Source organism: Lynx rufus, unplaced genomic scaffold, assembly GCF_022079265.1.
Source record: "Lynx rufus isolate CCGP_SWC_20201006 ecotype Redwood Valley unplaced genomic scaffold, mLynRuf1.p SCAF_8, whole genome shotgun sequence".
NCBI lineage: Eukaryota > Metazoa > Chordata > Mammalia > Carnivora > Felidae > Lynx > Lynx rufus.
The window spans coordinates 67,426,651-67,453,355 of record NW_025814896.1 but is presented as its reverse complement, the minus strand read 5'-3'; the positions used below and the strand labels follow the sequence as shown (position 1 = coordinate 67,453,355).

Sequence of the window (26,705 nt, the reverse complement as noted above, 5' to 3'; positions counted from 1 at the left end):
AGCTGAGACAAGTATATATACAGCCCTATACAGTTTCATAGCTCCCCCTCCCCCATTTATGTGTATTGGTGACAGTGGGTATAAACAGCCTGAAAGTGTATGCATGTACCATAACATCTAGACTTAATATATTGTGGAGTATTCAATAACCATTATGTAGAAGGTAGATAAGAATTAAAAGGGTTTAATTTCCTAGAAAGAAAATGGAAAAATGGTCATTTTTAAAAAATAAAGTTTATTAGATCATAATGTTGTCTGAATTTACCACCTTTGTCAAAAAGTCAACTCAGAGCTTCCAATGTAGTCTATAATTCCTTAATCAAAGTCAGCAACTTAGGGACAGCTTCAGCATCTATAGTCGACCTTTCACTAGCCAGGCAAACTTCCCTTAAAATTAAAAAAAAAAAAAAAATTGAGTTCACATCAACCATCCCCCTTTATGGTTTTAATAAGGTTGGCTGCATGGCAAAATTATATCCAAGTATAATTACCGAAATAATCGCAGTGATTGGGTCATCTTCTCAAATTCTCTTGCTTTTCTATGTCCCTTTTGAATAATCTCCTCTGGAAGATTAGCAAGCTTTGCTGCATTAAAGCCATAGCTTTTAGGACAAGCTCCCTTAATGAATTTATATAGGAAGGTAATAGTCTCCTGGCTGGGATCCTCACATTCATTTTCTACCATGCATGCCTAAAAAAGAAAAATATTACGTTATATTCATGTGCTAGTAATGGAAGTACCTGACTGGATTCCCTCAAAAATCTAACCTTTTGCATAAGCAATTTACACATACCATGTGTCCCAGGCGCACTGCAACGTTTTGAGAATAATCTTCCACTAATGAATGGTAATGGGTAGAAAACAATGTACGACACTTTATGTTCTCAGCAAGTTCTTTAACAACTGCATTTGCTATTGCTGTTCCATCAAATGTTGCAGTACCTCTTCCTATGAAAGTAAAATATGCATAAATTACATATCTGCCTAATACCCAAAAGGATCTACCTTACAATAGAAAAAAAGAAAAAAACCAAGACAGAACAGTAACATCAATTAGTGCATCCAAATAATAGGCCCTGTTTAGCTAAATAGGTCTGGTCTCATTTAGCAGCCCTTGGAGTGGGATGCATTTCTTTAAAGCATACTGTTCAGGTACCAGTCATCTTCAGAAATGTCCTATTGGTTTCTCCTTAAATATCCATATTTTGATAGATTAATTACCAAGGCTTGAGATCTCTTAATACTGAGAACTTTTTCACATTATCTCTTCAATCTCTTATCTCCAACTATGGTCTGTGGCTCAAAGGTGAGTGCATTCTTTTAGAGAACTGTCCTGTCAACCATCTTCAAGAAAAGTAATTCTTTGTACTAAAGTTTTAAAAATAGCCTTCAAATGGAAATTGTAATGTCTTACCTAATTCATCCACAAGCACCAGAGAATGTGCTGTTGCGTGTGTAAGGATACTGGCAGTTTCACTCAGTTCAACAAAAAATGTACTTTCACCTAAAACACACACATATGTGAAGGAGAGCTTTAGAATCCTAAAACAGTACATTCATCTTTAAGGTTCATATTCTTTGAATCCATGAGCTACCCAGGTTAAATCTTTTTACACAGATTACGCATGCAATTCTTGAAACAATAGAATGGTTTCAAATGTCTGAAAGCATTCCAGAAGAAAAACATCAAATTTAAATGACTCATATGCACGCAGATATATTTATCTGATATATCTGAAGGCAGATATATTTATCATTTAAAACATAGAAATGAATTGTCAAATTCATCAGATGTCTGATATATCTGAAGGCAGATATGTTTATCACTTAAAACACAATGAATTGTCAAATAATAAAGCCTTAGGTGGAAAAGAAAACTCACCTGACATTATTCTGTCTGAGGCACCAAGTCTAGTAAATACTCTATCAATAGGTGTGAGCCTGCATACTTCAGCAGGTATGTAACAACCCGTCTGGGCCATTACAGCTAACAGGCCAGCCTGTAAATGGAGGAAAAGGTCATTTCTAATTGGCATTAAAAACATAGATACATAGACAGATACAGATCTATATATATCCACAAGACAGCAACGCCAAGCTAATAAACATCATCTTTCATAAGAACAATTATGGTAGCAGTCAGGCACTCCTAAAAGGCAAAGCGAAGCCTAGAGAAGGTAAAAGGCTTAGGGCCTAACTGGCTTGAAAACCTCAGCCTGTGAGGTCTGAACCCACTACATCAGTGATTTTTAACCCTGGCTAGCTACACAGTAGAATCACCTGGGAGCTCTTTAAAATTGCTGATGCCTAGAAGCAATTCCAGACCAAATCAATCTGGGAGGATGGAACCCTCCTGCACTTTGTCAAGCTCACCCCATTTTCATTTTTTAAGATCACCTGGAGAGCTTGACAGAAATACAAAAAAATCAAAACCGATCAATCAGAACCGTACTGTCCCTTGCTAGTTAGGAAATTTGATGACCATAAGTATAAGATTATACAGGAGAGCAGGGGGTCAGCAAACATTTTCAGTTCAAGGGCCCAATGTCTCAGTCACATTTTTTTTCCTTTTTATAACCCTTTAAAAAATATAAATCATGGTTTAGCTCAGTGGCTGGCCAACCCCTTATGTATTTATTGTCTTCCCTAAAAGCAGTTTCCAACAGTTACTCGAGGTCATAAATTTTATTTGCTTTCCTATCTGAACAAGTCGGTCATGGTTTTTTATAACGATTCCCACAAATGAGTCGAATTAAAAAACCTGCAACATTTTCATTCATTATGAATACACCTACCTTCAGAGGAAATGAATCCAGTCAAGTCAAAGTTTATAAAGACATAACTTGAAATCTCCCTTGCCTTTTTATTTTTCTAGCCTTTTTAAATATAGGCTTCCTGTACATCAGACATTTGATGAAGTGAATACAATTCTGTTTTATAATACATTTTTCCTTTGTTTCCTAGTATTCTAGTGACTGAACTCTGTTATTCATGTGCTATTTGGAAAAGGGCCTAAATATGTAATATATTCCTAAAGCGTACAAGTAACTTTGTTGTAAAACCTTAAAGGTCAGTTTACCTGTCTCATGAGTGTCGACTTGCCCCCCATATTAGGTCCAGTAACAAGCACACAATAAGCTTTGCCACTTTCCTCCTCCTCTTCCTCACAGCCTATTAGAATGTCATTAGGAATAAAGTCATCTCCAAAAAAAGTCTTCGTAATGCAGGGATGACGTGATCCTCTAAGGTCCAAGAAGGGGGGTGTGTCTTCTTCTGGAAACAGAATTACTGGACGACACATAGGGCCATCACCCCCTCGACTGTAGTTAGCCAGGCACAGTAAGACATCTGTTAAGGTAAAAGTGAGGCTTGATTTTTGAGGTCTGATAAACACAAAGACCCAACTAATTAATATAAAAAGCCTGCTGGGGATTCTGTGTCTCCCTCTCTGTCCCTTCCCTCAGCTCACACCCTGTCTTGTGTCTCTCAAAAGAATAAACGTTAAAAAAAAATTGTTTTTAAACAAAACAAACACTTTCTCAGTGGAGGGTGGTGGTATGTTCTACTTGCTTTTCAGACATAGTGTTTTTTCTTTTCTTTAAAAGGCACTCCAGAATACATAAAATGCTTTGTTAATGCATTCAATAACCTAAAATCAGTCATCAGCCTAAATGTTTTAGGGGTCTTCTATTATAGCATTTGTAATGAAAAGAGAACTCTCATTTTTGGCCCCAAATCCCACTTCTCACCCAATCTCAAAAAGACTTAGTCCCCTAACATCCAGACCAGAGGAATGCCAGGGGAAGCTAAGAGATACAACTGGGAAATGCTATACTGACCTATTTTACTTGATCTAATCCTGGAGCTAACACTTCTTAGAAGCAGAATGTTTTCACAATAGGCACACTGATATAAAACAATCTTTTTTTTTTAAGTTCTTTTAAATGTTTATTTTTGAGAGAGAGAGACAGAGGACAAGTGGGGTAGGGGCAGAAAAACAGAGGAAGACACAGTTTCTAAAGCAGGCTCCAGGCTCTGAGCCATCAGCACAGCCTGACACAGTGATCAAACCCATGAACCTAAGATCATGACCTAAGCCGAAGTCGATACTTAACCAACTGAGCCACCCAGGTGCCCCTAATATAAAACAACCAAGAATAAATTCACAATTTTGAACACCTATGCCGAGGGAAGTTTTTTTTTTGTTTGTTTGTTTTTTTAATTACCCACTGAACTATTCAAAGCTGTATTGGTTTAAGGAATAAATGTGGCACAGGGGCGCCTGAGTGGCTCAGTTGGTTGAGCATCCGGCTCTTGATTTTGGCTCAGGTCGTGATCCCAGGATCGTGGGATCCAGTCCCTGAACGTGGATGGGGCCTGCTTGGGATTCTCTCTCTCCATTGCCCCTCTCTACTGCTAGCATGCACTCTCTCTGTAAAATTAAAAAATAAAAAATGTGGCACAAAAAGGATGCCAATTCTGGACAGCCGTGTTCAGGTCAAAATAGTTCTGTTACAAATTTGGTTACTGTGTTTTTAAACCACAGGGAAAAAACCTAACTGAAACACCAAGGGCTCCAAATAAGTTGGCCATGAAATTTATAGAAAAAGGATATTAAGCTTTTAAAAAGGTTACCAAATTACAAATCTATAAATCAGGGCTCTGAGAAATCAACTGCAGGAAAGAAAGTGTGATAATTTGGGCTAAAAAAAAAAAGATCCAAATCTTGAAATATGCATGTAAAGAAAAGAGATGCACTGAAAATACAAAAAGGATGCAAAAGTTAAAATTAAGAAGTGATGGGCCAAGATTTTTTAAGCTTCTATTTTTTGTTAGACTAAATTAAAACAGTATCAAATACTAAAAAACTCCATTGTAAAGGAAATTTGATCTAAAACACACTGCCTCATTAAAAGTACTAAAAATATTTTATCTTTTGTTCAATTATTCAAATCTGAGTAAGGCCAAAAAGTGAACAACTTAAATTGCTATGGACAAACTAGTCATTTTGTCTAGTGAGGAGGCAAGCATACACACATCAAGACGTATATACCTTGTTATCTATGTTCAGAGATACACCTCAGTGGCAACTCTCCAATGGATGTAAATCTTAATGTACAACTAGGACATAACGCATCACTAACCAAAGCTTTAGGAATAAACTTGTTCAAAGTCTTACCCAATACTGCGATGCACTCAACAGCAGACTGCCAGTCCTTGTAATTTTTATCAAAGTTATAGAAGAGTCGCCGCATGCAGTCTTTCAATGATACGTCTCTCCGCTCTTCAGCGTTTATCAGATTAGCCAACTTCTTCTCAATAGTTTTGGTCCAGTATCGTTTACAGCCCTTCTTGGTGGATTTCAACTCATATTCTTCTGGCAAATTACGAGTGATGAAATTCTCTGGAATTTCCAACTGGTAACGGTTCCTGCCAATCCCCCAGTAGACAATGGTCCTACAGCCAATTCGACTGCGCTGTTTCTCCAAGTATTCCAGGAGGCTCTGTTCATTTTCTCTTATGTCAGCAAGAGCTTGGTCATAATCAGGGTCAAATCCTGCTTTGGGAGTAATTAGTCCAGTCCTTCGAGCCTTTTCATGGTCAAAGGCTGTATCCCATCGGTTCAGTTCTATAGTCAAATCAGGAAAACGGCCCTCAGGATTTTTTGTCTGCAAAGTAATGACTTGCTTAAGGATTTTAGACTTAAAGTTGTCAGCAACTTCTTCCATAATCTCTATAATTTTACATATTACTTTGAATCCTTCTAGAGCAGAAAGAAAATCAATAATCTTTTTTTTGCTGTATGTAGTTTCTTCATACATTATAGCCCTGCTATCTGGGTGGTTCTGGCTCTTCAGGGGAGACCCAACATTATGAATTTTACTCAGCAGCCTCTCAAGGTCTGGAATCTTCTTTAGAAGGTCTGCAACATCAGAGATTTTGTCAGGCACAGCCATGAGGTCTTCTATAGCATCTAAACGATCATTGATAGCATAAGGGCTACAGAGTGGGGCACAAAGCCACTGCTTTAGGAGCCGCTTACCAAAGGGAGTATGGCAAGTATCAATCTTTTCTAGCAGGGTCCCTTCAGTAGAACCATTTGTTCCATTCAGGAAAATCTCCAAGTTGCTTAATGTCACAGCATCTAGCACCATCCGTTGATTGGCTTTTGCAAAAACAGCACCAGGTCTTGTAGCACTAACCCTGTCAGAATCCAAGGGAATGTATTCTTCAAAATTAGCCATTGATAAAAGCTCTTGATCAATAAGGCATTTTTTGAGGTAGAAGACACAACCACCTAGAGCAGAGAGGGCCAATTCACTCTTCTCTCCTGGTGTTAACCCAAGAGAATCAGACTCTGAGGTCATACCTTTAAGCACCTGGGGTAACATCACCCCACTGTCCTCATTTAACTTTTCCTTAAAATATGCTTCTTCAAGCAGAGTTCTCAAAGTTTTGGCTGCATCCCAAAACTGGGAGCCTGGTATCAGACCTTCCTGAAGAGAGGAGGATAATGAACCCTTCAGAATCATCTTAGTTTCTGTTGAGAGATTTCCTTTCTCAAACAAGACTTGTACTGGAGGGTAGTGTGCCACTAGAGTCCTAAATCTAGAACAGTGGCGATCATCTGGAAACTGACCTATGAAAAACTTTCCCAGTGAGGTATCAACAAAGCATACTCCATACACTCGAGTGTGGCCAGAGGAATCCTCCTCTTTTTCTTTGAGGCTAAGAAGATACTTACTGTAGTTCTCAGAGGGGTCACCTTCCAGTACACTGTAGGTCTGTGTACCCTTGGTAATGACTCTACAGATCTCCCTCCTCACCACTCTGTCATACTTAGATATATGTGCCATCTTCCGGCATCGTGCCTCCATCATTTCCGGGGTCTCAGTCTGTTCCACTCGTGCTACTTTATAGCCCTTCTGAACCAGAGAATCAGAGTATCGGCCAAATGCAATTTCAGGGAAACCAGAATGAGCCCAGTTGCCTTTCATGAATACCAGCCCGAGTTCATTGACTCCAATAAGAGCATCCATGTGGTACAACTCATAAAACTTCCCCACCTTATAAAAAATAACAAGATCAAAGTTCTGAGACTTAATCTGCCACCACTTCCTCATCCCAGGAGTACAGGAATTAAGGAAATCCTCAGGCACATAGAGTGTGGATGCATCAAAATCGGGGTGATCAGGTCGCCTCCTGTGGAGATCTCGTCTCTTTTCCTCCTTAAGCCACTCTAAAGTTTCATGATACCAGAAAGTGGGGCGACTACTATCCTCACATCCTCCACCAGTGTGGGCTTGAGATTCAGAATTCTGAGGGGCAGAGAAAGCACTCAGAGTGCTCTTGGTTTCTGATGAAATGCCAGTTGATCGTTTGGTGGCCAACGGCATTTCCTTCCTTGAACTTTTCCTTTTGAGAGCGCCATTTCCAGACACCATTTTCTTCCGTTTTGAAGCAACTTTGACAGGGCTGTCCAAGCCTTCACTGTCACTGTCCCCCACTCCACTGCTTATTTCATCACTGCTTCCTTCCTCCTTAGCATCTGGCTTGAATTCCACATCAGAGCCACCAACATCACTCTCAGAGTCTGATATGACCCTTCGTTTTTTTATCTGGCGGCTACTTCGCCTAGATCCTTGCACCTTAGGTGGCACTTCTTCTTCACTTTCAATTTCCTTATCTTCTTCACTCTTATCTGATGAGTAAGTTGCACCTACCTGGCAGGCAAGGAAAGAGTTATTTAAATACAAAACAATCTGGAAAATTACAGTACTGCTGTGAAGTATTTCTCAATACTTCCTATGTCAAGAGAAGAACCCATCTCCAAAAATGAGAAACTATTTTTTTCCTCAAAGAATATCAGTTTCAATAGTATCACATTATAGGATTAAGTGATTCTATCATGACAGTTCTATCTTATATAATAGTGATGCAGCCCATTAGCATGACCGTACATCACAAATGCCCGTAAAGTGATGCCCCCAGGAACAGTCAGCTGTGGAAATAAACAACTTTAAATAACTCCATTATCTTTCTTCCAGGGTCACCTCTCCTCTTACAGATGGACATATTACGAAATTTGCCACTTTATAAATTCTTAAGTGTTAAGAAAGTAGTAAGCAATCTCTACTGGTTCTAGTCCTTGCCCTTCCACAAACCAGCTGTATCTTCTTGGGCACGGCACATTCACTTATTGTGGATCTCCCACATACGTGAAGTCACAGGAGGCTAAATGATTTCTGTATTACCATCCAGTTCTAAACCTTTGATGAATGTTATGATCCCTGCTCTCAACCTCAAACATAAGATTAAAAACACTTTTCCTCTCATTTCTCTTAAAATACCCATTAGATTAACTTGTTTACTCCCTATCTGTAATAGAATAAAACATAGAATCTCTTCAGCACACCGCTCACTAATTTCTTAAATTAGAGAATAATGACCACGTTTGTTTTAAATGAACCAATTATTTCTTCCTTAACAGAATTTAATTCAGTCAAATAGTGACCACTAACATTTGAAACCCAGGTTGTATGTCAAGGTTATTTAACCTTTATTCTCATCCATACAAAATACAACAACAAAAAAAAGGAATGAACGCATAAAACCAGGCAATTAATTACCAGGGCTTGACCACACCCTCCTATAGAGGCTTACTACCAGATACCATGACCAATTTTGTCACCATGTCCTTACTGTCCTGAGCTCATTACTTGTTACCAAAAATGGTTCTACCTCTTACACGATGTGTCCTCCACCACGCTTGAAGCTGTAGAACTTAAGCAAAATGACTGCTGAGATTCTAATCTAATTTAACCTACAGTCCTGAGGAAATACAGACGTATGTGTACAAATATTAAAGTGTATATATATGCAAACAACATATAAATAAGAGAACATCACTTTGCACATCCACCCCCTCCTTCCATCACTCTCCCAACAGAAGTAACAACTGACTGTTTAACAATGTCCCACCTCCATCTCTTCTTCTTCCTCTGGTTCTGAGGGCTCATCACACACTGCCAATTCAAGCCTCTCGATCTTGTCTTTATTCAAGGCTTCATCTGCACGTTGCATTGCTCTGAGTATTTCAGGCTTTGAACTATAAAAATGACCTCCTTTTTGTGCTTCTTTCGATTTTGAACCTAAAAAATTTACATTTAGATTTAATTTATATTTCTTAAGCAAATCTTATTCTTATAAATAGGACCTGTTGGTGGGGTAGTGGACTCAACCTACAACACCTGTCCTAATGAACAAGAATGATGAGAATCTAGTTTTTAATTTAATGACCCATTACTTCTGATTGATAATAGACCAGGAAAGCCTACAAGGAAGGAATTCTCAGGGAAAAAATTACCAGTGAAACTTAAATTACCTATTTTACCTCCTTGAAGTTGCCTTAACTGTTGGGTCATCCAGGACCACTTCATCTCTCTTCTAATTTCTTGGGAAGTGGCCCTAAATAGATAAAGCCCACCTCCTCTTCAGGTGAGGCATGACATGTAAAAGGTGTTTGTGTTGAGACCCTTTTTTTATTACTTCAGGAAGGCCAAAACTACACCGTCAGTTAAATGGAGTTATGATACTAAGTTTATCCCTAAGTTAAATAGGATATATTAAAAACACACCAAAACAAAAAACCCTCTGCTGGTAAGAATACTAATATTTTGGAAGGGTACCCCAGTTCAGACTTTGAATGTTTTTTGTTTTAAACTGTCTTGTTTTCAAGCAAAACTCTTTCTTTACTCCTTGTATTTAAAGAGCTGTAATTTTAAATGACACTATCCACTGAGCAAAAGATTAGATGCAGAAGATCACAAATCTAATGGCACAAACTAGGAATGTCTGTTTTCTTCTAACCAAATATAATTAGAAAACCTGCATTTGTCTACATTTGAAAGCTCCAAACATGGCGTTATTTCCTTCTTTCTACTGAATACTAAAACTAATAGTACATGCTAAAGTGTCATGGAATTTGCAACTTTAATGAGCTGCCTAAATAAAATAAAGGTACAATTTTTCATTTTTCTATAGAGCTGCACCAACACTACGAAGTTAGGATAATCAAAATCCACTGGAGGGTGGCTCCTAACTTCCTCCAGTGCCTTGTTTGCAGCTGCACTCACCCCCCAGCTATCTAATGACATCATTCCCCGAAAAACCCTGATGCAAACTACTTTACAATCCTAAGACCAAAAAAAAAGAAAAAAGAAAAAAGAAAATTAAAAACCTACTTTTCCTCATCCACGCTATTGCAATGATTTAGAAATTTAAAGGGTCAAATGCAGTATGCAGAGGGTGCCTTTACAAAATAATGACAACGTAAATGCAAAATTTTTTGGTATTTTTAAAGTCATACTGCCAAAGCTTTGTTTAGAATCTCCAAATCAGTCCTAGGAAAAGATCTTATTTGTCATCTAGTTCAACTCTCTCACTTTATATATGAGTGAATAGTATCTGAGTTGCTTTGTTGGCCAAGATTATACAGCAAATTAGTGCAGGAGACCGCACCAAATTTCCAGATTCTCTTTCTGTCCTGCAGGTCAGATTTCTGTGCAGGCTGAACTTTCTTCAGTATGCTCTCCTTGCCCTGCAGGATGAGCGGTGCTAGGACCAAAAGGCATGATTCCCAGAGATTCCTGGGAAACTGACCCTTATTCTGACTCCAAAACACTTCAGTTCAACAACATCCTAGCCTGGAGAGTCTGGGGATAATAGATAAGGACTTATTCATCATCAAGTGTATGTACAAGCACTGAATCCTGCGAACATCATGTGCATGCACTATATAATTCAAGAAACTGAGAAGGTGCACCTGGCCCAAGTGAGGCCCCACAGGCGGGACTGCTGATGTCTAGGACCATAAAAAAGCTGGGCCTGGAAAAAGAAAGTTATGGTTCCAGAAATCTGATGTAAAACTCACCTCAGACGTAATCATAGGTGAGGATTTTGAAGGCCAGGTAAGCATGCATCTCCATCTGTCCTAGAGAATGACACTGATTTATATGCTACATATCCTGACTGCATTGCCTTTCTCTTGGACCCTTGAAGATGAGGACACTGTCGATTTACCTTTTTCATATCTGAATTTGGTATTTTGGTCCAAATAAGATCTAATCATGAAAACATTTTTCCTTTAAAGGCATGATATTGCCATAAGTCAACTGAAAAGACAGAAAAATTCCACTCCATGCAACAAACCTGCTGAAGACCAGCTACAGCATCTTATATTTTCCCCATCTATCTTATCCTTTTCCCATGCTGGAAGCATTTCCTGCCACTTCTGAAATTTATTGGCATAAAATACACTTAATTTCACTGTATAGGAGACGGAGACACTTGTGCTCATGTGCATGCGTGCTTGCTCTCTTGCACACTCACTCTCACAAACATTCTGCAGAGTGGACTCCCTTACCTGTATATGGCTTTAATAGCCTTCTGCTAACCCAGCCCCTTGTTGGGCTGTCATCAAAAAACTGTACATGAACTCGGACAGACTTCCCTTTCTCGCGGATGAATGTTCCATCAAAAGGGTGGTTATAAACCAGGCAAGGCCACCAGGGGTAACCCTCCATCTTGGCCCAAACCAAATCACCTGGTGAGAAGTCACAAGAACTGTTGCCAAAAGGAAATATATAACTTGGTTAATATTTGGTTAAGTTGCATTCAAGGCAATTACCTACAAATAAAAGCAATTCCAAGGAAGGTATCATTAACACTCCTATGAATTCTGGCATTAATATTCAAGCATAAAAATCCTAGAATTAATGATTTTTAAAAACCAGATGTTCAAGTCATTTTAAAAACATAAGCAAATATCACAATGCTTATTATTTAACTATTAAGACAAACACAAATATAATGAATTCTGGTATTAAGGTGAGAAACTACTTCTCAGAATCATTCACAGTTTAAAAACTATAGCAGAATTCTGGTAGAATAACAATGTTAACAAGACTCATTGTACATGCTCTCCAAGTTATAATGCATCACATCAATGCCTGCATACCACAATATAGTATATATCAGGAACAGGACCTGACCCACAGTATTAATAAAATACCAAGCATACTATGTAATTTGCTAATGATATTAAATATTACCTCATTAGACTCTGCTTGGAATCAGTCTCCAGTCAAGCTCCTATGTATTCCACACATTCCAAAAGCTACCTAGCACACTACTATCCTTCACTCCTAAAAATCTAGTTCTATGGAAAATGTCAGTAAAGTGCCTAACATCCCTGAAGTATTGAATACATATGCCTTTAGACTTGAAAACAGAAATTCAATCTTAACAAAATGATTTGGTCCTGAAGGTTTCCTGAGAAAGGGAAAGGAGGAGAGGGTAGGGAGAGAAAAATCTAGCTTAAAAGACTACAGCAGATGTACACCTGAAACTAACATAACACTGTATGTTAACTAATTAAAATTAAAATATAAAAATAAAAATTAAAAGACTACAGCACAGTCCCTCAGTGATGAGGAAGCCACAACAGCTGATAAATTCTGCTCACGTACTATACACCAAGATTTTCTAAACTTGCTTAAAGATTTCACTGAATAACTGCAAAAGTAAAATAAGTATGACAAACAGGGAACATTTTAGAATAGCTTCCGTTAGTCTCCTGGGGCCACTGTATTCAGACCCAATAACAAAATTATTCCTTTTCTTCAAAAATGTGAATATGGAAACCCCTAGGCTAGACAATTAGAAGAGAAAAACAACAGCATGATTCAGCTGGGACTTTTCAAGGGCCTTTACAGTATGTGCATTCTTAAATCTAGAGCAACCTACACAAGCAAAGATCTATAAATATTGCCATCAAGCTCACCACATAGGTCATCTTTAACAGGAAGCTGTGACTGTACAATTTCAAACAAACTTCTATTAAGTGCCTCCTGGCTACTAACATCCATTAACAGGAGACAAAGACCCTTACAGCTGTGCAGAATGGTTTGTTTACAAGCCTCTCTACTGTCAAGCAGTCTTTCCCTTGACTCCAGCCAGGTAGCCACTAACCACACAGCCTTTGTACCAAAGTACCTGGGACTACCCTAAAGCTGGACTTTTATTTCTGCTGCTAAAGGAAGGAAACATCTTTTGTCTTTGTAAAGACACTAACAGTTGTGAGTCTGAACCGTGGCAATAATTTTTACAAGATTGGCCAAAGAGCAAATACATGTTATTTCAATGAACATGTCTCCCCTCATGAAGCGTATTTCTGTATAGTCTTGAGACATCAGGCTTCAAATTGTGTTATCCAAGCAGATTTTTCTGAAAGGGGGACCAGTCGGGATACCTATCTGTCAAGCCTGGCTGCCCTTCTCAAAGACACTTAAATCCCTTAAAAGATGGAGACTCAGGTAAGGTTTTGGTGTGTTTGTAGCTAAGCCTAAACCCCATCATTGGCTAGTTTGAGGCAGTTCCTCCCCAAGTACTGAAGTTATTCAGTATACGTAGATGAGCCCTGAGCCTGACCATTATGGAGCGAGGTTTACAAAGTGTTCTTGGTTTGGAGTGCCTGGCTGGCTGTCGGTGGAACATGAAACTCTTGACCTCAAGGTTGTGAGTTCGAGCACCACATTGGGTATGGAGATTACTTAAAAAATAAAATCTTAAAAAAAAAAAAGCGTTCTTGATTTGTGAAATTAAAGACAACTATTCTTCTTGCCTGTGTGTACAGAGTTATGCAGGGTAAGGACTAAGGGCTGAACTGGACACCAGCTGTTTCATTACATCTGTGTCTTATAAAAGTTACAAATTCTCGGGGCGCCTGGGTGGCTCAGTTGGTTAGGCAACCGACTTCGGCTCAGTTCATGATCTCACAGTTTGTGAGTTCGAGCCCCACGTCAGGCTCTGTGTTGACAGCTCAGAGGCTGGAGCCTACTTCAGATTCTGTGTCTCCCCCTCTCTCTACCCTGCTCACGTTCTGTGTCTCTCAATAATAAATAAACGTTAAAAAAAAAATTTATAAAAGTTACAAATTCTCAAGGATGGAGTTAGTGCATAACAGACTGACAAGAATGCACATCTTGGTAATACATTTTTTTAAGTTTATTTATTTTGTGACAGCACAAGCGGGGGGGGGGAGGGCAAGGGGGGGGAGAGGGAGAGGGAGAGGGAGAGGGAGAGGGAGAGGGAGAGGGAGAGGGAGAGGGAGAGGGAGAGAATCCAGAGCAGGCTCCACGCTGTTAGCACAGAGCCCAACGTGGGGCTCCATCCCACAAACCATGAGATCATGACCTGAGCCTAAATCAAGAGTTGGACACTTAACCAACTGAGCCACCCAAGGTGCCCCATCTTGGTAGTACATTTGAAGTTCAAGGGAACAGGATGCCTCAAATCCAGTGGAATTCTGTTTTGCCTGATATGAGGCAACAGAGCACTTGCAGGAATCTCAGTTTTCTTATGGGATCCCAGAAAAACTGTCATGACTAGATCAAAATTCTTGAGCCAAAAATGACATGGCCACACCTGCCTCCTGAAAATTCCTTTCTATCCTCAAGTAAGAGTAACTCAAGTTTCTGAGACCCAAAGACATGAAAAAAAATTTTAGTTTTATACCTAAACTTAAGATGTAATGAAATATTACTGTTTTAACATGAGTAAGTTCATTAGTTTTATCCCAAACCATTTATATAAATGTAGTGCAAATTGTAAAACAAACTGTACAGTGGTATTCAAAGGTCTCAAAAATAATTAGAAAAGATAAATTTCCAAAGCAACCAATTTAAAAATTCAATGGGTGGCTCAGTCAGTTAAGCATCCAACTCTTGATTTTGGCTCAGGTCATGATCTCACAGTTCGTAAGATTGAGCCCCATGTCAGGCTCTGTACTGATAGCAAGGAGCCTGCCTGGGATTCTCTCTCCCTCTGCCCCTCTCCTGCTCATCCACACTCTCTCAAAATAAATAAATTAACTTAAAAATTGTTAATATCTTTAAGTTTATCTTGAAAGGCAGATAGCCATACTTACTGGAGAAAAAAAGCATAAAAAGCTAGTTTTGAAATAAATTCCTTATTTGTAAAGTTAAAGTTAACTGTTCAAATTGTTTTTCAACATCACCATACCCTGAATATAACCTTAAAGAATCTTACACACAATCTAACTTTTCTGCGGTTAGGAATTGGCAGTAAACTATAAAATGCTAAGGCTAAAATGTTTAGTAATACGCACTGTTCCTCTACTAATGCTAAAAATGACATTTTAAAAATTCCAGCCCAGGAAACAGTGGTTTCCAGCCAAAAAGAGAATTAAGTGGGTAATAAAATACACTGTTGTATACTGTGTAATAAAACTAGGTATTTTAAACATTTCAATTAAAAATTTTCTTCACCTAATGCTAACAGAGTTCTTATTAAATCTATTAATTTTGTGGGTACACTCCAATTGTTTAAAGGTAATTTTAAAAATTTAATCTCAAAATAAGTAAATAAAAAATTTCTAGCAGTTGTGTAGTTTCCAAAGAATACCAAAATAAAAGGAACATATATTTTAATCCATGCAAATATTCAGGTTTTCCTACCAACACTAAATCCTGTCTTTTAAAATATGGAAATATAGGGGTGCCTGGGTGGCTCAGTCAGTTAAGCATCCGACTTCGGCTCAGGTCACGATCTCACAGTTTGTGAGTTCGAGTCCCACGCGTCACTAAGAGCCTGCTTCAGATTCTGTATCTCCCTCTCTCTCTCTGCCCCTCCCCCACTTGTGCTGTCTCTGTCTTTCAAAAATAAATAAATGTAAAAAAAAAATGTGGAGGGGGGGCGCCTGGGTGGCTCAGTCGGTAAGCGTCTGACTTCAGCTCAGATCATGATCTCCCTCCCAGTTCTTGAGTTCAGGCCCCATGTCGGGCTCTGTGCTGACAGCTCAGAGCCTGGAGCCTGCTTCAGATTCTGTGTCTCCCTCTCTCTCTGCTCCAGCCCCACTCAACACTCTGTCTCTTTCTCAAACATTAAAAACAATTTTTTTTCTTAAATTTTTTAAATATGGAAATATAATGCAGTCTTGAAATATGCTATAATTTGAATACCTGCCAGTTTTTCATACACTAGTTTTTATAAAAGCCTGATAACCCTATGAAAATCACATCCACCTATTTCACTGGCTCTACTTAAAACTTTGCCCAACAGTCATGTATTAACTGTATTTTAATATTTGGCTATGTTTTCTGACAATCTTAACATTTTTCCCTTTTCATATAACTGTATTAACAAGAATCTTTAGCCCTATGCAAATCAAATTTGAAAATATCTGGGCCAAAAAGTCACCTCACATCTAAATATTTTATTACAGGGGAACCTGAGTGGCTCAGTCGTCGGCTCAGGTCATGATCTCACAGTCTGTGAGTTCGAGCCCCGCATTGGGCTCTGTGCTGACAGCTCAGAGCCTGAAGCCTGTTTCAGATTCTGTGTCTCCCTCTCTCTCTGACCCTCCCCTGTTCATGCTCTCTCTCTCTGTCTCAAAAATAAATGTTAAAAAAAAATTTAAACATTTTATTACAATGTAAAATACACTGGCTCTTCCTAAAGCCCAAGCTGAAATGCCAAAATAAATACTGGAATGATATCTTACAATACACTTATAAATAAGATCTAAATAGGGTGCATGGGTGGCTCAGTCGGTTGAGCTTCCGATTTCAGCTTAGGTCATGATCTCACAACTCATTAGTTCAAGCCCACTTGAGCTCTGTCTGTGCTGACAGCTCAGAGCCTGGAGCCTGCTTTACATTGTGTCTCCCTTTCTCTCTGCCCCTCCCCTGCTTGTGCTCTATCAAAAGTAAACATTAAAAAAATTTTCTAATCCAATTATGACTTTATATGTTTTTAAAGTGTTAATATAAATGTTTCTAAATCTATTTAAGCAATCTCTACATCCAACATGGGACTCAAACTCACAACCCCAAGATCATGAGCTGCAGGCTCTTTCCACTAAGCCACCCAGGCACCCCAAAAATGTTAATATACCTTAAGTGTTTAATATTCTTGAGATTCTAAAGATAGTGTTAAAAAAAGGAAAAACCAGGTAGCTCAGAAAAATAAATGTAAAAGCCTTCATACAACTAGGGTGCCAAGCTGTCTCAGTCTGTACAGCATGCAATTCTTGACCTCAGGGTCAGGAGTTGGAGCCCCATTTTGGGCATAGAGCTAATTATTAAAAAACAAAAAACAAAACTCATACAACTAAAACTGAGAAATGACTTAGTAAAGCTAAATATATATTGAACAGATCTTTAAAACTATGCTTTAAAAAAAAAAAATCACGTTTTTGCTTTCCTTTTGGTCCATAATTTTGTTGTCAATTACTGATTGTGCCCCCAAATTTATAATCAACTTTTTGAGCTATCTACTTAAAAAAAAATTCAGTAGGTGCCAAAGCACTGCTAGAATCTGCTTCTATAAACAATAAAAGATGTCAAACAAAAATATGTGCATATAACACAAAAGCACTTTCAGACCAACTTCAGAAATCAGCTACCAGTGTTTGCACCTAACTCTCAAGGTGGACCATTAGAGCAGACTTCCTCTACCCTCAAATAACTAAATGCAGTACTGAGAAAAGAGAAGTAATCAGAGCAACTAATTCCAAGGCCCCTACAAGACCTACCCCCCTACCAGTACACCTCTGCCCATATATACCCTTTCCTTCTCCTTCAGCTTGGGTTAACTGTTACCCATCACTTATGCACTAAGGATCTAAGGTGACCATATAAACTGTCATCCAAACTGGTGTCTACTATTTTCTAAACAGGATCAGAAAAGAAACCTAAAGGAAGTTTAAAAAAAACAAAAACAGGTTCTTTGTGGAGCAGCTTAATTCCATGCCTTAGAGCAGGGAGGGGAAGGGTCATCAGAATGAATGTTTTCAAAAGTCCTGAGTTAATGTTAAAAAGTTGTAAAAGTCAGCTCACAAGAGGCTCCCACAGACCAAATTATGACAAGCTGAGCATCTTTAAATACCCGTTTTAATTATATCAATTAAAACAAGTTAGGTCTGTGAAACTGAGTCCACAGGATACTCTTTAAAAGGGCTAGAATTCTTTCTCTTACAATAATATTATATTGATGTCATATTAGTTGGAAAAGTATACCGCTATCTACAAATACATTTAACTATGAAAATTCTTAGGAAAGGACTTACAACTAGTACAGACAAGGGTGCTTAAAGATTTGCCAGGTCTGACCACTCCTCTGTGAATGTGGATGGGGCATACACTTCAAAGAGAGACAATTATCATTGAAATAAGATTGTAAAAAATAAACTAGCCAAGATTTGTAATAATAATTTTAAAAAGCCAGATTTAAAGCGCTCAAATTTTAAAAAGCCATACATATTACAGCTCTCTCAATTATCTTAGTCAAAAATAAAAAGGGGGTTCATGACTGAACCCCTACACACCTCTCAAAGGCTCACTTCTCCTTTCCTTCAATCCACAATTTGCTGGACCTTCTTCCTGAACCAGCTTCCTAACACCCCCTTATTCCCACCATAGCCTAACTCCTGTCTGTCTGCTGGGTTTCACCCCAGAGAGATGAAAGCCTACCCTGTCATATATACTCTCTTCCCCTCAACAAAGCTCACAGAGCTCATACACTCTGCTCCTACTCTAAGAATTATTCTTTTGCTTGTTCTATATAAGGTTGTATCCTGGACCCATAATGCCTAATACTGTGCCTGGCAGAGCAGGTACATGGGCATTTGTTGAATGAAGGTCAAATCTATATACTGGAGTCTCTTTAGAAGCTTAGTATCAAATGCTGATCTTTCTTGAATACTCTGGGAACAGCCCCTTTAGCAGGTGGTCAAGTGTAAACAATGTCATGTTTTTACAAGTCTCCTGAATTCAGACCTCAAAAAAAAAAAAAAAAAAGGAGCATGTACTTTTCAATACATAAAACACAACCACACAATAAATGCGTCCTTTTAGCATGGATGCAAGAATAGTCAACTCCTGTTCAAATAAACATTATAACACATCTTGCATTTCTTACAATGAATGATGAAAAATTTTATGAAAAACATAAAATTATGTTATGGAAGATACACATGTTAGGGGAGGAAAAATGTTTTTCCTCTAGCCTTCTGAGTTCTTGGCTAAGACCCGCAGTAATAAAAGATTAACGAAAGAAAACCAAACTGAGGTTTATTAACATGTACACCTCCTGCATACATTGGAGATACTGAGGGAAACAGTTAACTCCCAGAGATAGCTCCAAGTTACCACCTTAAATACTATCGCAGCTTAAGACAAAAGAAAGATGGAGGAGGGGTGGGGAGAGGGACAGGTACCGAAGGGTACCAGGGAAAGAACACCCAACAAGGGTTGATTGTTAAGCAGATTTAAGTCAGAACCATCTCCATTAGAAAAGTTTTATCCACTTTTAGTTATCTTTCCTCTTCGTGGTTCAAAGCAGGAGACATCTTCACAAATGGAGGTTTCCCTTATAAATGTAAATTGATGAGTAAAGTACCCTTTTCAAGAACTGCTCTAGTGTCTGCAGTTTCTCAAAAAGAAAGCTCAAGGGGAGCCTGGGTGGCTCATCAGTTGGGCTCTTGACTTCGGCTCAGGTCATGACTGGGCTCAGCGCAGCTTAGGACTGACTCCCGCTGCCCCTTCCCCGCTCGAACACTCGCTCTTTCTCTCAATATAAATAAACTTAAAAAGAAAAAAGAATTTTGACAAATTTCATATATTGAAAAAAAAAAAAAAAGAAAAAAGAGCCCCAAATAATCTCTAAGCCAGAGGCATACCCTACTACTCTTCACACAACTACATAAACTCACTGCCTGAAAGGGTCGCTTAAAGGAAGGTAACACTATAATTACACTTAGACTTCACAATCTGTAGGACACCTAAAACTAAAGACATTTGGATTACTCAGAACCACTAACACTTCAATCTTGAATGAGTTGTTTTTTTTTTCTTAACCTCTATTTCTTCATCCTTTCAAACGGCTAGGCATTACATTTTGTGCCTAATACAATACCTGGGATACAGCAAATACGAGCTTTTCAAAATGTCGCCGCTTCTCCGACAAAAGGCCAACCAAGCTGTGGAACAGCACCGAACTGCTCGGAGAGCTAGGACACCTCCCGGCCGGATTCCCCACAATCGTGGCGGTATATCCCTGTCCAGGGCCAGCTCAAGGCCTTTCCAATCTCACTCTCAACTGCGAAAAAATTACAGTGCCCCCTCCTCCCATGGAATCGTCAACAAAAGAGACACTGTATCATAACATCTTTTTCAACTCCACACCACACTTCCACGTGTGTCAAAATTAACACGGCTTCTAAATTCTTCATTTGTTGGTGCATGTTCGGCCTACCTATGGGATGACCCAGCCGGATCCCAGCACTTTCTGCTCCCCCCCCCCCCCACCTGCCCCGCCCCACCCCGCCCTGCAATTCTCCTTCCGACCAATCGGACCCCTCGGTCTGCGACGTGATACACCCCCGACGCACACAGCTCGTGGCCCACCCCCACTCCCACCTCCCCAACAGCCCACACAAGCAGGCCGAGGGCCCATCGCCCCCACAGTCTAGGCGTCCAAGGCTCAAATCAAGCATCAAAGTGTGTTCCCCGAACGTCTAATGGCCCCCAATTCACTATCCCAGCTCTGAAGGAGGAACCTCCTCCTCGAATCCCAGTCACTGCCGCGCCCCCACAGCCTCTGGGCTGCAAGCGTTCATCCTCCCCGCAGACATTCCTCTTTCCCGCCACCCCTCCCCCGCCGCAGGCAAACACCACCCCCTCCCCCGCCCTGGGTGCGCACCCCGCAAGGAGCGTGCAAAGCTCCCTTCTCTTCCCGCCCCACCCCCAACGCTCCCATTTCCCCTTTCTTCTCGCTACCCCAACCAGTTTGCACTCCATCTCTACCGCGGCCTCCCACCTGGCGGAACGCATCTCTTCCTCCGAAGTCTGCACGTCTCCTCCCCCCCACCCTTTCTTCCTGCAGCCAATTTCCTGCTGCCCTGTTTACATTTTACGCCCCCTAACGCCAAGGCTACGAAATCAACCCCTGCACTGTTTCAAGCCAAGTATACAGCCCCACCTCCTCCGAGCCCAAGGCCTGGCTACGCACCCCGCAATCCTCCAAAGCAAGCCTCCTTTCCCCAGGCTCCCTGCGCCCCGCCGCTGTGCCCCCGCCCTCGGCACCCCCCCCCCACATACACCGCGCTACCTGGGGGGGACCGCGGGCGCGGCCGACTTCCGCAGCCCTCCATTGATGTTCCTCGCCTCGGGTGGCGACGCAGAGCCCGCTAGGGGCCCAGGCTCGGCCTCGCTCCAGGCCGCATCCCCGCCGGGAGAAGCGGAGGCCCGGGTAGCAGCGGCGGCACCACCGCCTTCACCTGAGGCCCTGACCGAGGCCTTGTTAGCATTATTCAGCGCTGGAGACTTGGGGAAGAAGCTGTACAGCGTGCTCTGTCGCGACATAGCAACGGCCGACAAGGCCCAACCGCTCGGTCGGACCCAGCGCCTAGAAGCTCGGAATTAACCGCGCGGCGACTGCTGGCGGGAAATCTGGGGGGAGGTGCGCTGCGCAGGAGGAACACTGGCCCCAGCGGCCAATCGACAGGCGCTGGGGCGGGCGCAAGAGGCGTAGGGGCCCGTGCGCGACCTGCCCCGCCCCCTCGGGGCGCCAGGCGACGTGAGGAGGGGAGGGGCTGGCAGGCCGCGCGGGGCCCCCGCACCTCAGGGCAAGAATGGCAACAGGCCTGCTCCGCTCCCTCCGTGGCTGGTCGAGGCAGGAACGCTCGGGCCGGTAGCCGGCGGCAGCCTCGGAGCCGCCGCTTCGGAAAAGCCAGCCCTCTGTGGAAGGGCGGTGGCGGGACCGTGAGCTGGGGGAGAGCACGCACCGCGTGGGCATTAGTGGCCGGGGTGCAGAGGGCTAACCCTAGGGCCGGGGAAAGCGGCCCTTGCGGAGAAACACCTTCCCGCGCCTGCCTGAAAAATTCCGTGGTTAGAGCGCTTCCGCCAGGAACTCGAGGGAAAAAAGAATTCAGTCTGCAGTGAATCAAGCCCCCTGTTTATCCTGAATTCTCAGAGTGTTGCACTTAGTAGGCACTTGATACACTGCTAAGTGGCAGGCACTTTATGTTTTTTTTTTTATTTTGTTTAATGTTTATTTATTTTTGAGACAGAGCATGAACAGGGGAGGGGCAGAGAGAGAGGGAGACACAGAATCTGAAGCAGGCTCCAGGCTCTGAGCTGTCAGCACAGAGCCCAACGCTGGGCTCGAACCCACTAACCGTGAAATCATGACCTGAGCTGAAGTCGGATGCTTAATGGACTGAGCCACCCAGGCGCCAGGGCACTTTACATGTTTATGAAAACCTGCCGGCTACACAGAGCTTTCCAATTTGTTTACATAGACTAGTTGAATCTGCCCAATAACTGATGGAAGTACCTCAGGTCCACAGCTCCTTATCTGAACCTTTTGGACCAAGTGTGTCTCAAAATGCAAGGTTTTTCAGATTTGGAAAGTGATGTGGAAAGGTTCAAAGTTCAGAGTGAATTTTTGAGAAATCTTTGGTGTAAAATGGTGGCTTTATTAACGCACAGGGACAGGACCCGTGGGCAGAAAGAGCTGCACTGGGGTTGTGAGGAGCAATTGATTATATACCTTCAAACTGGGAAGGGGTTAGAGATAGCTTAAGTCTCTAAGGAAGTTTGGAAACAAGGTTTCCAGGATGGGGGGGGGGGGGCTAGCTGTTGAAAGGAGGTCATTTATTACTGCCTAGTAAAACCTTAGTAATGAGACCCTTCAGAGGTGTATCAGTGGGCCACATGCTTGGAGGATGATTGCTAACATATATCTTGGGGGGTAGAGATAAAAGAAGTTTCCAAAGGAATATTTATATGTTAAAGGAGACCTACAGGATCCTGGAGGTCAGAATAATGTGAAGCTAAGATTGCTTTTTGCCCTTAGCAAATATTAACATGGAGGCAGTTGAGTTCCTAGAGGAAGGTCATTCTGCCTGTCTCAAGGACTTGTCAATGGGCTAGAAGTTGTAAGGAAATTTAATTTTTTCTTTTGTCTTTGTTCTCCACATCAAAAAGATGATAGGGTGTGACTGAAGTTCCCATTCTCCAAAGCCAAAAAAGAAATAGGAAGACTGACACTTCTTTGGCCTTAATCCCAAATTGTGAATAAGTAACTAAAATCCAGAATCCTGGAAACCAATCCCAATCAGCAACAGCTGTGCTTTGGTAAAAACCTTTGTAGGACCAGCTCTCTGCTTTATTCAGGAAGGCTGTGCTCTACCACAAGTTCTCCTTTGCTAGACAAAAAGTAAAACCAACATTGTTTCAAATATATTTGAGAGGTGCTTTCTTCCCTCTGTGGGTATAATATGTGACACCCCCAGAGATTCTGGGGCAACACCCTGAAATCAATATTAATGCAGTAAAACCTGTTCAATTCACAGTAAGTGGGATAATTATAGACCATCAATAGCCTCAAGTAAACTCAGGTCAAAATTTGCTACCACGTGAGTTTGCCACAAAACTTGGTTTTCAGAGATATTTACATTTCAGAGTTGTAGGCAAGGGATTGTTGACCTGTATTATATCTCCACACTATGGCTGTAAAGACTGAGGTACACATGGTGCAAGTAAGGTGCCTAAAATCAAACAGCTAGAAGTGATGGAGTAGGGATTTTAATCCTGGAGAGATGTTTCTGGGGTCTTGTGTTGTTATTATTATTTTTTCAGTGTTTATTGTTTATTTCTTTTTGAGAGACAGAGCGCAAGTGCGTGTGCGCACTAGGAGAAGAGGGGCAGAGAGAGAGAGGGAGACAGAGGATCCCAAGAGGGCTCTGTACTCAAAGCAGAGAGCCCAATATGGGACTCCAACTCACAAACTGTGAGATCATGACCTGAGCCAAAGGATGCTTAATCAACTGAGCCACACAGGAGCCCCTGGCGTCTTGTATTATTAACAGAAATGTTATACTGCCTTCAATTTAACATAATTTCATTTCACTTAATCCTCACAACAAACTTGGATTAGATTGAATTGTATGAAATTGCCAATACTGAATTCTTTTTAGGAATGAATCAGTTATGGGACTGAGGTTAAGTGCCACTGCTTTTAGATAGATCAAGAGCTAGGCTCCATCTCAGCCTACCAGCCTGGTAACTGAGTAATTTTACTTCATTGAACTTGTTTCTTCATTGTTATTGAGAACAATCCTAACTTGGGGCCAAATTTTGGAGGCTACAGTCAGATGTCTCCCACATCTAACTTTTCATTAAGAGTCTAAAAAGTGAGGGGCGCCTGGGTGGCGCAGTCGGTTAAGCGTCCGACTTCAGCCAGGTCACGATCTCACGGTCCGTGAGTTCGAGCCCCGCGTCGGGCTCTGGGCTGATGGCTCAGAGCCTGGAGCCTGTTTCCGATTCTGTGTCTCCCTCTCTCTCTGCCCCTCCCCCGTTCATGCTGTGTCTCTCTCTGTCCCAGAAATAAATAAACGTTGAAAAAAAAAAAAAAAAAGTAAGAAGTCACACCACACATCTTAGAATTCTCAAACACACAATTTTTTCGTAGGTGAGATCACCCAACCATCTCCAGAAGGCACATAATGTTTGTAATTATAAATGAAGAACACCCAAATAAGAGCAGACAGAACAAGCTACTTAATCAGTGCTTGCTACAGCAAGAGACTCAGCTACCATCACAGGCAGAGATTCAAGGGCAAGCTAAGGAGTAGGAAAGCTTCACAGTGAGCAAAGAGAAGGCTTCAGATGTGCTCTGATTAGAAGTAGTTGGCCTGGGGAAACTAGACATGGGCTAACTAGAAGTAGAGCATCCTTTGTGGTTGATTTGGGAAGGATATTTAGCCTTCTCTGATCAGTCCTGAGTTGGAAGAGGGAACAACAACAACAACAAAATAGAGAACCTGACCAGTCATTCACCAAGTCCTGACAGTTCTGGGCCAACTGCTGCAGAAATATTTGGTTGCTGCAGAGGTTGTGGTTTGGCTTCAATCTACAGCAACTAGCTCAAGAAGTCAACCATATCTGCAGCAACCAGTCCAGGGAGCCAAACAGCATCCCTGATAGCCTTTGAATCTCTGCAACATGCAAATGGTGGTGGCTGTGACTCCCTTGCTGTAGCAAACTGAATAAATAGCCTTTGCTCGTTCTCATTTGGGTGGTCCTAACTATTTCCACATGTCTGACAAGAGTCTTCCAGGCCAAGGGAACAGCTCCTCAGTGAAGAGCAAACACCCAGAGGTTGGGTGTAGCGAGGAGGCCTGAATTGCGAGAGAAGAATAAGCTGGGAGGAGCAGCAGGACAGGAGGTCAAGGAAGAAAGGCTAGGGTGGATTATCTGTGCCCTTATGGGACTTTTGACATTGACTCAGAGTGAGCTGGGGAATCATTGCAGATTTTGAGCAGAAAAGTGACCTGATGTGACACAGACTGCAATGTTGATAATAGAGTGCAGTGTAAAAAACAGTAACCTAACTCAGCTCTCTTGTTCTTGACAGAAGAAAGTATGGAAATAGGGAGAGTGCAGTCTGCATAAAGTCTAGGAAAAAAAAGAGCCAGAAGAGCAAGAGAAATTAGTGGTATTTATATCTGAAAGTCTGGATGTATTTACTCATGTATTACTCATCAGTGGGGGAGGGTGAAATATCCCCCAAAACTTCATCATGTGTGCTCTGCACCTGTGCTCCCTAAGCTCATGCAACATCTCCTCCAACTGAATTCTTGCTTTGTGCCAGGCTACTGATGTTGGCACAAGGGATACAGTCATGGGCCAGAAGGGCATGTCCAGAGGAGGTAGAGACTACTGAGAAAACAAGCCCAGTCCCAGTGTTCCTATCACTTTTGATAGGGATTAGGCTACCACCATGGTTCCCAAACTGGGCAGCAAGGCATCCCAGAGAATAAGAGAAAATTCATAGGGGCACCAGGGGTATTTTAAATTTTCAAGGGAAACTCAGCAACATCTGTTGGACACCAAGCAAAACTACTACAGGTAGTTTACAGTTGCAATATTAAATCATGTTACATTGCTTTTGACAATATTATTGGGGAGGAAAAACAACATTTTCTCTACCCTCTTAGGTTCACTTCTTGGAAGTCTGTAAATTTAACTGACAAAATGCAGATTAGCAAGAGAAAAGAGACGAAATATTTTTGCATGCAGTGCAAATACATGTGGGAGTACTCAGTGATAAGTAACTCACAGGAGTGGTTAGAATTTCGGGCTTATATGTCTAGTTTAGTGGGGGTAGGAGAGAGGAGGAAGAAAAGGCTTCTATAAGGAAGAACAAATCAGGGTTTTTTTTGTTTTTTTGGTTTTTTTTAGAAAAGACAAATTGGGGGTGCCTGGCTGGGTCAGTCAGTAGAACATGTGACTCTTGACCTCAGGGTTGTAAGTTCGAGCCCCACATTGGATGTAGAGACTACTTAAAAATAAAATCTTAAAAAAAAAAAAAAAAAAAAAAAAGGAAAGAGACCCCTGGGTGGCTCATTTGTTTAAACATCCTATTCTTGACCTTGGCTCAGGTCATGGTCTCACAGTTCATGGGATAGAGCCCCCAGTTGGACTCTGCACTGGAAGCTCAGAGCCTGCTTGGAGTTCTCTCTCTCCTCTCTCTCTGCCCCTCCCTCACTCTCACACACTCTCTTTCAAAAAAAAAAAAAAAAAGAGGAAAGACAAATGGGTTTTTACAAAAACAA

At 41.2% G+C, this 26,705-nt stretch overlaps 1 protein-coding gene across 1 annotated transcript; it reads right to left on the bottom strand.

Moving 5' to 3' along the window:
- Positions 1 to 215: 215 nt before the first annotated feature.
- On the bottom strand, positions 216 to 21,526 carry MSH6 (mutS homolog 6). Its single transcript, XM_047067993.1, has 10 exons — positions 21,194 to 21,526; positions 11,427 to 11,626; positions 8,984 to 9,153; positions 5,181 to 7,725; positions 3,081 to 3,349; positions 1,884 to 2,001; positions 1,416 to 1,505; positions 795 to 949; positions 492 to 691; positions 216 to 387 (listed from the first exon to the last, which is right to left on the bottom strand). Exons 1-10 carry the CDS (start codon positions 21,445 to 21,447, stop codon positions 306 to 308), a joined length of 4,083 nt encoding a protein of 1,360 aa, XP_046923949.1. The 5' UTR covers positions 21,448 to 21,526; the 3' UTR covers positions 216 to 305.
- Positions 21,527 to 26,705: the final 5,179 nt, after the last annotated feature.